The sequence below is a fragment of the Taeniopygia guttata genome, chromosome 8 (genome assembly GCF_048771995.1).
Source record: "Taeniopygia guttata chromosome 8, bTaeGut7.mat, whole genome shotgun sequence".
Lineage (NCBI taxonomy): Eukaryota > Metazoa > Chordata > Aves > Passeriformes > Estrildidae > Taeniopygia > Taeniopygia guttata.
Window position 1 is genome coordinate 28877313 of NC_133033.1, and position 14999 is coordinate 28892311.

General features: G+C 47.1%; 1 protein-coding gene across 4 annotated transcripts in view; it reads right to left on the minus strand.

Annotated features, from left to right (window-relative positions):
* Positions 1-993: 993 nt before the first annotated feature.
* Positions 994-14999, minus strand: part of DNM3 (dynamin 3) — a 170357-nt gene continuing 156351 nt past the window's right edge. For 3 of the 4 annotated variants that reach the window (XM_072932887.1, XM_072932881.1, XM_072932883.1), the window contains one exon: positions 994-6870. In XM_072932887.1, coding sequence (XP_072788988.1) covers positions 6801-6870 — 70 coding nt within the window. In that variant the 3' untranslated portion in view covers positions 994-6800. Of the gene's footprint in view, positions 6871-13523; positions 14136-14999 lie in introns of those variants that run through there. The other variant, XM_072932884.1, reaches the window with a different exon arrangement.

Here is a 14999-nt window from a genome sequence, read left to right on the forward strand (position 1 = left end):
CTACCAAAAGACCGAGTGAGAAGTCAGAAGAAGGAAAATTGTCTATAAGTCTACAGCTTTCTGGGTTTGTATCCCCTTCTATTTTGAGCAAACTCAGTGTCTGGTATTTACCAGCTCATACAGGTGGTTCAGCAGCTCCCTGGATATTTTAGAGGTCAGCGGGACCTCAGTCAGCTGCAACAAGAACTGCCCAAATTCAGCAAAGCTGCGTCAGACCAGCCGTGGCAACAAGCACAGGCTGGCTGTCACCTGGCCCTCCTGCACACACACAGATCTCATCCCCTCCTCTGCCCCACCCCGAGCAGAGCCCTGCAGCTCCCTGCCCCCATCCCCTCCCTGCTGCCCTGCAACACCAAGGCCAGTGCCCAGTGGTGCCTCCTGGTTTACCTGCATGGTTTGGGAGACACCCCCTTGGCTTTCCCGGGAGGAAAAACAGCCAGTTAAACCCATTGACTCCTCATAGACTTCTCTGGCACCCAAAACAAGCACATCATCTAAATCCCAGACTTTCTCTTTCCCACAGGGATGGACACATTTGGAATCCCAGAAGTAGCTCCTTACAGCTGTTTGAGCTCAGATGCTCCAGCGAGATCGGCTTGCAAGGAATTCAGCGGTTTAGCTTGAAGAAAATGGTCAGAACAGCTGCAATTTATTTATAATTGTGCAGATTAATCAGTCTAGGAACTGTCTAGAGACTGCTGCTCTTTCGAGTTTCCGCTCAGCCAGGTGCTGCTGCTGGTGCACTGGACATGTTTTGGAACTCTGCTGGCTGCTCTTCCTGCTAATGCTAAGCCAAAGCCATTGATATGGAGCAATCCTGGTGCTGAATGCAGTCAGAAGGGTTGGAACTCCAGCAGAATGTCCATCCCTCCCTCCACAACCTTGGAGGGTGGGAGCCTCCACAGAGCCCAGGTGATTTCTCCCACAGGGTAAGAATGTCTCAGTGTGAGAAAGAGTGAGTAGACCCTCCAATACAAACACAGGACACACTCCTTTTGTAGTCACAATTTTATTTTCTTTACATCCAGGCTTATCATTGACATCTGAAAATAAAATATTTCATTTACAAATAGGCTAGTGCAAATTAAAGGTAATTTTGGATTAAAAAAAAAGAAGACATTGCATGTAACACAAAATAAATGTGTGTGTTAGGATGATCTTCCTGGAACAGCTGGTGGAGGTCGCCTAGGGAAAAACCAAAAAATAACCCAAAAATCACAGGGAGAGGGGTAGATTTAAAACAAAAGGCCAAGACACAATAAAATGACTCATATACAAAATTATCTTAATAAAATGGGTTAAGACAAAAAGGCACAGAACATGCATATTAAGGAAAAGAGCAAGAGCAAGATTAGAATCAGCTGGCTCTCAGCACAGCCTGGCTTTCATCCTCACTGCCTCCCTTCTGCCTTGCCAGTGCCAGAGAAGCAGAACAATCCCATTCCAGGTGTGGAGGTCACTGGTCACAGGCTTTCTAATTCTCTCGCAGCAAGTTATACCCTCTGCAAGAGCTATTCCCCAGGCAGCCTTAAAATTCTCACCACTGTTCCTGAGCAGAACTGCTGTGGGGCTCTGATGAAATGAGGAATGATCAAACAGGATGGCCCATGGGGTGGGCTGGGGTGGCAAGAGGGGACATTGCTGGGACAGGTCCCAGACAAAGCTGGGGAGCCCCGTGGCAGGGAGGGCTCAGGGCACAGAGCAGCTGCTCCCCCTGGTACCCAGCACAGAGCACTCAGCTCCACCTGACCAACATTCCTGGAACCAGGCTCATCCAGGGGGACCTGACTGCTCCAGCCAGAGGGGACACGTGTGACACTGCTGTTCCCTCAGGGAGAGTCACAGACTACCTCAGCCACGGCCATTAAAGACCAATAAAGAAATCTCCAAATGTTACAGGATACAGCAGGGATGTTCCTGTTGTGCTCATCCCACCTTTTGCTCCCTCCTTTCCCAAAACCTAAGGACCCACTCAGCCACTGTGGTGTTCCCACAGAAAACTGTTGTGTTCTTTGTGCCCTACAGACCATCTCCAAGCACTGATTGCAGCTACTTGGCTCATTCTGATCTGCAGGAGGAAATGAGTAATCAGGACATCTGCACATTTGTACACAATCTTTAGGGGGAAATCCCTTTCAGGCATATTTTAACTCCAGCTCCTGCTTTGGAGGACGGAGTCTGGCCTTCTGCACAGCTCTGAAACTCCTCTGAACGTGCTTTCCTCAGCAATGAAGTGAACCCCAGGTACTGCTTGTAAAACATTCATCTATTTCCCAGCAAAATATCTCTGCAGCACTCCAAGCCCCTTGCAGGGGAACAGGCTGAATGCTTCCCAACGGGTTCCACCTCCCCTTTAATGACATCTCCAGTGATCTCGGCACAACAGCACCTCCAATAAATCCTCCCTGCAGTCCCCACCGAGGCAGTGTGGAATGCTGAGATGATGGTGCAAGAGACAGAAGACACCACTCATACACATCCAGAAAATAATAATAAAAGCCCATCAAGAATGACAGTTTATTTCAGATCCAGAAATGCAGCATAACATTTTTACAGCAGGTGTATGTGATGCTCAGTGATGACCACGGTTTCGGGAATCCACTCGCTGTGCTCAAAGGTCAACACCAGGAACCATTTACAGATTACAAAACCAAAGGCAGATGTTTTGGCTGACATGAAGTAGGGCATTAACATACAGAGTAAAAAAAAAAAAAAAAAAAAAAAATCAGAAAGAAATTAAGCATTTGCTTCTTACAAAAAAGAAGTCATCGTTTAGCCTGTCCTGGAAAAGTAAAGAGACAGCAGTAAAGCAAACGGCCGGCAAGGCGGGACAAATCATAGATCAAGCAAGAGTGGAGGGCTGTCAGGACGGGAGGAGCCGTCGGCATCAGCTCGCCTGCAGACAAAGCAAGAGGAAAGACAGGCAGAGTGACATTCATTTACACAGGGGAGCTGTTCTGCGCCAGCCTGGGAGCAGGGGCAGTGCCACAGCAGGAGAAGCTGTGCCAGGAGGGCACCAGGAGGCTCCCTGCTGGCACAGGGACAAAGCAGGTCTGCTCTCAATTCAGGAGGTTTGGACTATTTTAAGACAGAAGGACAGAACTAGTCAGGAATCTCAATATGCTGTACAGATCATGGTTAGTGGAGCTGTCTGTAACAGAGAGGATAATATTTTCTATGTTATACTTGAACACGAAATGCCATAACCTATAATGTATCTTCTTTAATATAATAAATAATCTACTCTTAGGAGGCTTACTCAGAAAGTGCAGTAAGATCAGCAATAAAATAAACACACATTAACTATGTACATAAGCCTTTCTATTGAACATACAATCTTTTTAACCCTAGCACAAGATCCCTTGAGATCCCAGGCTGAGAGCTGTTCATGGCACAAGCTCTTCAGCTGTTGGTCAGCCACAGCAGGGTGAGGTGGAAATGCTCTCTGGGCACAGATCCAAGCTCAGCCTAAATGCAGTATCAGATGAGCACCCTCCTGAAACTTAGCAACTGCACCACGCACATCTTTGTGCACCTCAGGTAAGGTCAGACTCTCCGGTGTTGCTTCATCATTGCTCCATCATTGCCCTGGCAACCAGAGCTGTGCCAGAGGGAAGCAGAGACAGGCAGAGCAACCTGCACTTCTCAGGCACGGAGCTCAGACCTGGCCCATCACGCCTAAGGGGCTCTGCAGAGGGGCTCAGTCCCTCTGGCACATCCACAGGGTGCTTGTCCTGCTTTCCTTTGGGCATGGAGTGAGCTGCTGCTGAGGCTGTTCCTCCAAGAACAAGGGACAGGATGGATGGGACTCAGCAGCATCAGGAATAAGTGGGACAAACAAACAAACCCATTCCAGGCACTCTACAGCAGAAGGAAGTGGGCCAAGGTTGGAGGACAGTACTTACTCACTTGGATGTGGCAATTTCTTGGGAAGCATTCAAGTGTTTTTCCTAGAAACAAGTCTATGTGGTTTATTCTCACAAGCACATACGCAAGAAGAGGTGAAATCATCAAACCTTGGATTTATGCTCAAGGTTATTTATTAACCTGCACACCTAAAAGTTCTGCATTTAGGGCACAGGGCCAGATTTAGGTGAGACCTGAATGAGTATGCAGAGGAAGGAGGGCTGTGCAGCTGTGTCCTGCACCCTCAGCATCAAGCACAGCACCAGATGCTGCTGATGCCTCACTGCCTCCTGCTCCTCTTTCAGGTAAATCCACCCTTGAGAGCTTTATTTACAATTCAGGATTACTGCTGAGAAATAGTTTCCTGGGGCAGAATAAAGGACCGGTGCTCAATTGTGCCACCTACTTCCTTATGCTTGGCAGAAACAGTCATCAAAGTAAATTAGGGAGTCTCAAGCAGAGAGCATTTAAAAGCTGTGCCATGTAATTGAGGCTCCTGACTTTCCAGCATTGCCCTCGTGTCCCATGCAGCCACACTGGCCTGAATCACCTCCTGGAGGTGATGCTCTTCCCACTGAACAAAGGACAACTAAGCTGAGTCCTTGGGGCATGGTGGGATAAACCCAGACCCTGGCCTTGCAGTATCCTAGAATGGGTTGGCTTGGAAGGGACCTTGGAGCTCATCTTGTTCCAAGCCCCCTGCCATGAGCAGGGACACCTTCCAACAGACCAGGCTGCTGAAAGACCCGTCCATCCTGGTCAGAGAATCACCAAGTAAGCATCAGAATTTGATATTCTGGTATCAGAAGTGATGTCAGTGATCTCTGTGGCTCAGGCATTAAACCTGACAGCTGCCAGTCAGTAACAGAGTTCTGATAAACTGTTTGGATATTCAGGAGTGCTGGCAAGGCAACAATATGGGCTACTGTGGCTATTTACAAAAATATACCCAACAGATGCAGCACAGGTTACAGCAGAGAGCACCAAGCCGTGGAAAGCTGTGTAGAAGACAAGAAGAATAATCAAAATATGTTTTCTTTTTTTGTAGTAAAAATCAGTATGACTGTGGCTGTGTTTTCAACCTTTTCTTTTCCTTGAAAGCTGAATCTGTGCACTTGGCATTGAGATGTGGACCTGTTCCCCAAACAAACACCAGCAGTCTGCTGAGATCACCAGGCTGCCAGTGCTCTGACAAACTCCATCGTGCATCACATGTGACCTCCAGACTCCCCAGGTGTGTGTCACAAGTATGGGGTTGACAGGAAATTACAGTTAAGCTAACACACAAATCATGATGCTTTCCCAAGCTCCTCTCCCTTCTGCAGGCTGAAACATGATTTGCTGTTCTGGCAAGCACAGCTAATCAGCATCCTGGGAATTAACAGGCTAAATCCCCATTTGTTGTGGCTCTTTGATTGGATTCTTCCTAACCATGGGGCTACAGCATACTGGAGCCCTACAAGCAGTCTCAAGAAATACATTTATTAGACTGATTCTACTGGGGGCCTTTGAAATCACCAATTGCTTTGCCTAGGGATCTGTAACCATAACTGTAATAGCAGCAATTCATATTTTCTGAAGTAACAAGATCAAATTCCTCTCTAGTTTCATTCTCTTAGCTCACTAAGTTCTAAGCTTTAAGGGTGACACTGACCCTAAGTGTTTAAAGTGAAGTAATGCAGTTAAGACAAAAGGTTTTTATAATGCATTAATTTATAATGTGCAAAACAAGAGGCAGAGAGCACTTGCTCTCCAAGTGAGCAGCTGCTGAAATAATCCAGAATGCACAGCTGAGCACTTCCCAGAACTCAGCTGGATAAAGCAACAGTAAACCAAGGTGTGTGCAAGTCCATGTAATGCAAAAAGAAAATCTTTACCCAGGGGGCACAGGGAAACTTTACTGACTGACATGTGAAAATACCACAAATATCTCACATCCAAACCTGGGCCTTGGGAAGCTCAGCTGCCAGTCTGGGCTGGAGCTGCCACGGTGGGCACAGGAGGGGGACCATGCCCAGCTGTGCTTGTATCTGTGTCTCTGTGTCCTTCTGGGTCACAAAGGGACCAAAAGCAGTGCTCAGTTCCCTGGATCCTGCACACAGCACATTTCCATGCAGTCACTCCCCTCAGCGCTTCCCAGGAGCGCCGTGGGAGCAGGAGGGTGAGCAGGGACAGAGGGAGCTGCCACATGCTGCTGTGGCACACCCCAAACCACCCTGTCCTGTCCTGGATCCGTGCTGAGCCCTGTGAGCTCAGGCTGCTCCTCACCAACCCAACCAGCCTGGCATGGCAGCTGCCAGGATGGAAATAAAGCAAAACATGCCTTGTCCCACACAGCCCTGCTCGTTTAACAACATTCCTTAAAACTAAATTTCGGATAAGGACAATTGATAGGAGAAGCAAGCCTCTTGCAAGAGAGACCTGGAAGTGTGGGGCCTTCAGAAGAGCTTGGTAAGAAACCACATGGCTTTTCTTTGCCCAGTTTAGCTATTACAAGAGAAAATAGAAAAGCTGGAAGGTACAAATAAAAGCAAGATTCCTTTCAGGTAAGAGGGGAAAAAAAGCAGCAGATCAAATCAACACATGCACAAAGACACACAGAGTCAAGCCCTCCACCTGCTGTAGAGGACTGTGAGCACAGTTGTCTGGGTGGAGATATGTCAGTAAGTTAGCTAACATCAGTTATTGCAGAAGGAAAAGTCAAGGCAGCACAGACCTTCCCCAAACACCGAAGACCTCATAAACAATGCGGAATGGACAGAGAATATCAGTAAAACTGGTTACTTGCCTAGAGATGTCCATACATGCGACTATACACTGGTTATTGTGACAGTTACCAAGCAATTTGTCTCCACGTATTTGGTTAACAACGAGTGACATGCCAGAAACTCCTTTTAGTCTAACAGGGAGGAGTCTAACGGACGGATTACAGTGGGCCGAGTAGGTGAAGGGGGCGGTCTTCGACTGGAGAGAGAGAGAGAAGAGACAATGAGCGCAAACACAGCACAAACACAGCACAAAGACAGCACAAACCCGGCACCTCTGGCTGCTGTGACATGGACATGCACAGACACACAACAATCCCACGCCAGGTGCGCTGAAGCGAGACACCCCTGAGCACCCACAGCAAGGAAGGAGGAGATGGGTTTGCCCTTTCTGCCATGCAAACCTGCAGGGCAGGGTCATTATTCCCCAGTTTTAGGGGTCAGTCCCAGCCTGGACAGTCACGGAGCAGGCTTGCAGGCACATTTCAGAGCAGGCAACACCACTGGGGAAAACAGCCTGCGGCAACTTCAGGTCGGCTTTGCAGGAGCAGGAAAACCTGCAGCTTCTTGCATGGCTGGGCAAACTGTAGTATCATCAATGTGCCTGACTCAGAGGCACACTTTGAGGCTTTATATCAATGGCCGGTTTTGAAAATGCCAGTCGTGGCCAGGGCTGCTGGATTCATTAACTTACCACAAATGCATTTTTCTATCAACTTCAGGAAGCGTTATGGAATTACAGATTTTTTTGGAAAGACTCAGGTGCCTTCATTCAATTTTCCTGTGTACTGCAAACCCCTGCATTTTGATTTGGATTGTGTCATTCTCTGATAAGAGACCCCAGAGCAAGAGTTAGCAGCAGTGCGATCTCCAAGCACATTCCACCTGCAGTCCAGGCTGGCACTTATCCCTCCCTCCTTTCACCAAGGGTAGCACCCAGCTCTGCTGGAGCTGTAGGCAGAGTCCCTCTGGGAGCTGTGGAACACTTTACCTTTTTGTGTGCAGGAGGGTCCACCTCAGGGCTGTGTGGGTAATTCCATCAGTTTAGCTACAAAGAGTATTTTGTTGATGCTCCATTCCACCTCTGCCCATGCAGAATCTGAGCTGACAATTGCACTAGCTCGCACAGCCCTGCCTGGCACTGCTGTGTGCTGGATAAACAGCCTGAGAGACTGTTCCTGCCAGCCTGCTCCCTTACCCAGCTGTCCAGCAGCCTCCAGCAGTGCTCTGTTGCTGCATTTATCCCAATCCATGTCCTAGACGGTGTTTTTGCTCCCTTTAGCAGGAAGCACCAGGTACTCTCTCTCTCTATTCCTTTACCCTTTTATCCAGATCTCCAGGAGAGCTCATGGCTGCACCCAGGCTCTGAGCAAGGCAGGAGCTAAGGCTGATTCCCATCAGCTCCTGCACAGCTGCTTGCTTATTATTATTATTATTATTATTATTATTATTATTATTATTATTACTAATAATAATAATTTTCCCCAATAAATGTGCAGCCCTTCCTAACCCATCCTCCACCTGTGCAAGTAGGGACAGTTGTGACTCGGAAGATGATTAGGAAAGAAATGTGTCTCATTCTGCTAAAGCTAAACTGAAGATGAAAAGAATGTAACAATGTGTTAATCTTCTTTGAACTGGAACAAAATATGTGAGACAAATTTACACTTGAGAAAAAAAAAATCTCATTTGGCTCAAAGTGCATCTTGTGCGACAATATTCTCTTTTGGTGAAGAAACGAGAATTTTAATCCCTACCATGCAACAAATACAAAATCTGCCAACTAAAGCATTCAAGTAAATCAACAAACTAAAAAAAAAAAAAAAGGCAAAATATAATTTCTTCATGGTGTATTTTTCTTACAGGAAAAATGTTACTTTGTTAACTATTGTTTCTTGTGTTGCTCCAGTGTAGGTCTTCTGGACCCATTTCCAAAATTTGTAGTTTCATAAAGAACCACTTCTAAGGCTCTGCATTTCTGCTGGGTTGCATTAAATTATTCCTTTGTTGAAATGCCTCACATTGCATTGTTTAGGGCTTACTGAAAACATCGTATCATATGTATGCAATTGACAAACAAGGGAAAATGCATACAGCTGTCTTCATATCAAATTTAAAAGCCCAAACATGCATTTTAATACCAGGTTAAATGCAGCCCACTGGATTAAAATAATGCAATTTAGCCAAATTGCTATTTAACACAGCAGGATCAGAAACTGGAGAGCACAGTGGGAGGATTTCCTGGATATAATCAGTCAAACCAAACCTGAACCACAGTCAAGCCCATTTCCCCCTTGAACCAGCGCTGCTCCTGCACACTGAGCGCTGTTCTGAATTTCCACTCAAGCCCACTGCACACCTGGAGAGAAGAGCTCCCCACTGCAGATTTCCCACTGCAGAGCCATCCACCCCTTGTCCCTGTGGCACTGCCCTACACAGCGGTGTGCTCAGCGCGGGGAGCCTCCGGCCGTGCCCGGGCCAGTCTGTGGATGCTGCCACGGGTGTCTGGGATGCTGTGACACAAACACCCGTGTGTGCTCCCGGCGGGCACGGGCAGCACATCCCAGAGGAGCAGGGACAGCCCTCCTCAGCTCCAGCCCCTCAAGGGTGCTGCCTGTCGCCCATGCACTCCCAGCTCCTCAACCCTCCACCTGCAGAGGCTCCTGGAGGAGTGGCGATGTTTGGGAAAGGCGGCGCTGGGAAAAGAGCTGCAGCAGCAGCATTTCCCTGCAGCCTGCCGCTGCCAGTCTCCTGGGATACCTGCGGTGCCAGCAGCGGAGGAAGGGGGACCGTGCTCCCGAGGCCTGGGCAGAGCACAGGGCTCAGCTTGGGGAACAGACCTCCCCTGCCTTTGCCACCGCACTCAGCATCAGCTGGCACGGGCTGGAGCTCAAGTGCAAGCGAAGGAAAGAACAAGCCCTAAAGTTGCCTGGCCTAGACTTCCCTGTCAAGGTGACAAATCATTCCGTGACCATTTCTACACTGGAAGCAGCATTCAGACCTTTTTTCATCCCCTAACGGGAGTCTCAAAAACAAGAGGCGAGGCCAAGCCCCGTGTCTCTTGTCTCGCCGCTGGAGCCTGGGCCACCTTGGGATAGCGAAGGCGCCCAGCCCAGCCCAGCCCAGCCCTGAGGAGGCCGAGGAGCGGCAGGGGGAGCTGCAGCCTGCCCGCGGCCCGGCCGGGCAGAGCGGGCAGGGCCGGCCTGCCCCGCAGCCCCGCTCCGCGCTCGCTGCCGGCCCAGGGAGCAAATACGTGACTGAGCCCAGCTCCGTGTTTAGTCTGAGGCCGGCGGATGGCAGCGGCCGGGCCTCGGGCCGGGTCTCGGGCCGGGTCTCGGGCCGGTCTCTGCCCGCTGTCGCAGCCCGAGGGCCGGCTCGGCCCCGCCGAAAGCTCCGCAGAGAAGCGGCGCTGCTGCGGGAAACCCTTTTGGATTTGTCGTCAACATTTCAGCTGCGTTTTCGGGCCGTGTCCCGCTGCCTGGCCCGTTTAACTCACTCTCTTGTCTTTGGGGCTGTTGTTATTTATTTTGCTGCCTTTTTTTTTTTTTAACTGTTTGTAAAAGTTGGTGCTAAAGGGGCAGATCATAGCCCCCCCCGGGGTTGAATAAACGAGTCTGCAAAAAGAATCAGTTCTTCTAACTAGCACACATTAAGCAGACATAAAGAATTTACCAATGAAAATTGTGGACTAAGTATGTATTTAATAACTCCCTGATGTTGCTGCAGAGACTTCTCCTTTGAAGAGCTCAGTGGGGTTTTGAATGGAGGGGAGCTCTTGCCCCCGTGAAAAAACTTTTTAAAAAAGGAAAAGTTTTTACATTTATTTTTAACCTTAGCAGCCTTAGTAGCACCCCCCCCACACACACACATTTCCAGTTTTAAAAGAACTCCTAAAAGCTTTAGCTAGGCAAATGCTGAGCGAAAGAAACTAAATAAAGCAAGTCTAGACTTAAAATTAGATCAGAAACATATGGGAGTTCTTCAAGCCTTTGCCTTTTGAGAAGTCCTATTGCTCCCCACACCGAGTGCACAAAATGTGCTTTCAGTAAAGCATGGCTGCAATTACCATGGGAGGCCCCGCTCAAAGATGGCTTCTCGCAGCACAGCCAGAGGACTTGGAAATAAAAGGCTTTCATTTCCACTTATATTTGACGTTCTTGCTCGCTTGTGACCACCAGAGAACACTTGTGGAAGGCATGCACAGAACTCTATTTTACAATACATCCTATAGATCTGAAGCTGTGAACAGAAGCCCATTATTCTCTCCCTTTTCCATCATCTTGGTTTCCCTATAACCCAGCCCTCTCGGAGTACCCCGATACGTGACACCATCTTTGTAGAATTTAACAAGAAAATACTTCAAATCTCTAGGCAGCTTTAAGACTGACTGCAGGCAAATTTGTTTTAGGTGACAGAACAAACCTGGAATGTGAGGCGTATGGTAAGAGTGCAGTGACTTACTGGAGGTGAGGAATAAATCTGGTTTCCTGTTTGGGTGATTATTTAGAGAACTAAGCAGCTTGGTCCCGAGAAAGTTATAATGCTTTGACAGATTTTATTTTTGTACTGTTTCTCTGGTTTTCACTGTTTCAGTAAGATCCTGAGAGACCCACACCCTCTATTTTACTGGTTCTTGTATCAGCCAAACTTTTATATGGCATCTCCTGACCTCCATCAGCCTCAGGATTCGGAGGACAACCCAACCAGAAGTGAAATTACTGCATCCACCATGCTGGAAAAACAGAGGCAAGACACGGTTTATGGACCTAATTAGTCTTCAGTCTGTGCAGGCTTAAGCTCTGTCCTACAGCAGATGCAGCATGGCTGCTGCAGAGTCTTCCAAACATCAACTCAGGAGTGGAAGTGGGAAAGCCAGGGGGAAGAAAGGCACTTGATTCTGGTGACACAGATCATAACAAAGCAGGAAGAGCAGAAAAAGGATGATGACATCAGGAGGAGTAAAGCAGGAATCACAGACAGGGATCAGGATCAGGAGGAGATTGTGATTGTGGGGGAAATGAGAAACTGCACTGAATGGTGACAAAAGGTGAAAGGAGCTGGGGAATATCTGCCTGAGATGGTCCCTTAGCCCAGTATAATGGTCCAGGAGCGTGAGAATTGCTCAGATTTGTTTCTGTACTGGAAAATGTAATTTTGTAATGTCTGTAAGTAAGTGTTGCCCATAGGATCACTAGGGTCAGGCAAGTCAGGAAGGGAAGCCCTCAGGCGAAGAGCACAGCTTTTGAGGGTGGCTGCTAGTTCTGAAGCAGTTCTCCAGCTGAACTCTGATCTACAAAGCACAGAGGGTGTGCTCAGACTGTACTGCCAGGGACTGTCTCAGCTGTCTGTAGACTGAACCCCAACACTGCAAATGACCCCACTGCACAGTGCTCTCTCAGTGGAAGAATTTTTTGTTCAGTATAAGCAAGTTAAGGTTATTAGATTATGTTGTTTTATCAGATAGCTATTTCTTTTAAGTGAAAGAAACAGGGAAAAAAAAAAAAAAAAAGAGCAAATGGGAAGATTGTGTCCTTCCACTGGCCACCACTACACTGCAGCAGTATAAATCTCCATGAATTCAAGGCTTATACTATTTGAAAGCACTAGGGTTAGTGAGATTTCACTGTGTGTGATTTAACTTAATACAGATACTCTTTTCAGAGGCAATGTGGTCCAAAATATGATGTTCCAGCAGAATAATTTATTATCTACAACTTAAGCTATGTTTTCTATATGACCATAATAAATCAACGTCCATCACACACACATACAAATATATTGTATATTTATGTGAACACTGCATTTTCAAATAAGTCATTTCAGGGAATTAATGTGTCATATGAAAAGCTCAGCTTGAATAAACACAAAATTAATTCAACGGAGCGACCGAGACAGACTATTATTCTTAAGAAACTGTGTGTTCTTGTTTGCCCTTCAGCAGGGAACATGTCAAGTAAGCAAGTGTGCAGTGCATCTGTGGAATACTGTCCCAACCTTTTAGAAACCCTAGGTTAGGATGGTCTAGAGGGTCACAACTGGCCTTGAAGAGGAAAAAGTTAGGAGTGCTGAGTGAGAACGTTCAGAATGCTGTTCTGTGCATGGAAGACGACATCAGAAGGGCCACAAAATCAGCAGGAAGAACATCTGATCTTGCACAGCATCTCAGGACCTGTGCACTGCTCTGTGTGTAGCTGCACTGTTTGCCATCAGTGTGAATCATGTACCCCACTTTTGAACACATCTCTGTTCTTCCTTCCTACTCAGCTTTGAGCTTCCTCTGCCTCGTTGCCTCTCTCCTCTTTACTTACCTTGGTGCAAGAGGGGAGCAAATGCCCTGGTTGTCACCTCCAGTTGGACTTGCACCTCTTCTTGTCCATGATGCCAACTATTAGCACTGTTAATGGAGCCATGGAGTGCCCTCATTTACTACTGATCCAACACAGCTCACGCGGGACAGGAGAGTTTCAAGACAGCCTTTCAAGATGCCTGCAGGTGCAGGAAGTTCAAATCATCCCTGTTTATCTCTGTTTACTCTCAGATGTTTTCTCTTGTAGCATAAGGCAGCCTAGAAATGCACTGCTCCTCGCCCACTCTTTCAGACAAGGCAGGAATTCCCTGCTCAACACCGTCGCTCTAATCCTGCAATGTCTTCATGGCAACTGGTATTAAACCATTTCCTGGGACAAAACACATCTTCAGGTATTTCTGTCAAACAACTGCTATTGCTTGACTCTCTTTCTTCACGTGAGATGTTAAAGAGAGATGTTAGAAATAAAACAATTTCCTTCTACTAACAGTATCTTGAGAGAGAAAATGCTAGGAAGAAAAATAAGAACCGAAATCAAGCCAAACTCAAATTTTTGCTGAAATTTATTCAGTGTATCAGCTAACACTCGTCCTGTGTTTGAGGACTGCACTTGCAACATCATCTTTATTCCAAAATCACTTCTTTTGATGCTCTTCAGGTTCCTTGTTCTTCTGTTTTCCCCTCTCTTGCATCTCTTTTACTTACCCTTCCCCATCACATAGCTCTGGTCTACACTAAGAGTAATGAAAAGCCACTCCATGGCCAGATCCTCTTTGCTGAACTTTTAAAGTGACTTGCAACAGTCCCAGTTCCAGGCCCAGAATGCCACTTTGTTTTAAAACAAATTTTTGTTGAATAAGGCAGGACAAGTAGCTCAGGAACAATACTCAAGATGATTACAGCTACCTGAGATGCAGTAGACAGATCAAACCTCAACCCTGTGCACAGCAAGTGATTCCTCAGATACTTCTGTTAACTGCCCCAGTGAACGGCTCATCAGAAAATTCCTGGGGCACTGAAGATACGGACAGCCTGTCTCTGGCTGACGGAGAGAGGTGCTGAGAGAAGTTAAGAGTCAGTGGCAGCAGACGTGGTAGCCAGGCTGTAATGTCTGGCATCCCATGAACTTTGTTTTCCTTGATCTTCAGAACAGTCATCTGGGGAGAGGAATATAAAGGAAGGCAGTAACGAAATCCTACTGCCAGTCTAAAAGAGAGCCATCCTTTTAGGAGCAGCAATCACTGAAGCTCTTGGAGCAGAAGTGAAGACTTTCCTGTATCTCTCATGGCATTACAGCTCAGATGAAGAATCAGTTCTGTGCAAATGCCATTCCAAATTTCTCTTAAGATCAGTACCACAGAATTACAATAAAACTGTCACACTTGCTGTATTGTGACATTTTACATGTTTTTACAACCTGCTGGGACCTGCTTTCTGGCCAAGCCCTCCAATACTCATCCTCATGCAGAATGCTCCTTCTTTCAGTGCTTCTGTTGTCCCTCTTCATTGCAGAGGAGTTGGACTAGATGACCTTTAAAGGTCCCTTTCAAACCAAAGGATTCAGTGATTCTATTCTTTGATTCTACCCTATGACCAAAGTTGCAAGATGAGCCCAGGTTTGCACCTGGCAGTGTGACTGCCCCAAACAGAGGAGCTCGTGTTTCTCATGCGTGTCACAGCCGCTGCCACCAGGCTGCTGTTAAGAAAGATTGCCAAATATTACATTCTATGGCTTGAAAACTGTGAAAAGTTCTTAATGACAGAAATGCAGGTGACAGCTTTACAAAGGTGGCAGGGAAGGGATAAGTTGGAAAGAAACCAAGACAAGATGGTGAGAAGGAAAGGAAGGAATACATGGGGAAGGGAGACAAATGTACCAGGCAGGAAACCAAGTGAAAGGAGGAGGTGAAAGAGGAAGCAAACAGGATGGTCAAGAAAGGGACAGAGAGGAAAGGCTGAGAAAAAAAGGGAAAATAGTGAAAAAGGACCCAGTGGAGGAGGGGAAAATGCAGAGCTTCTTT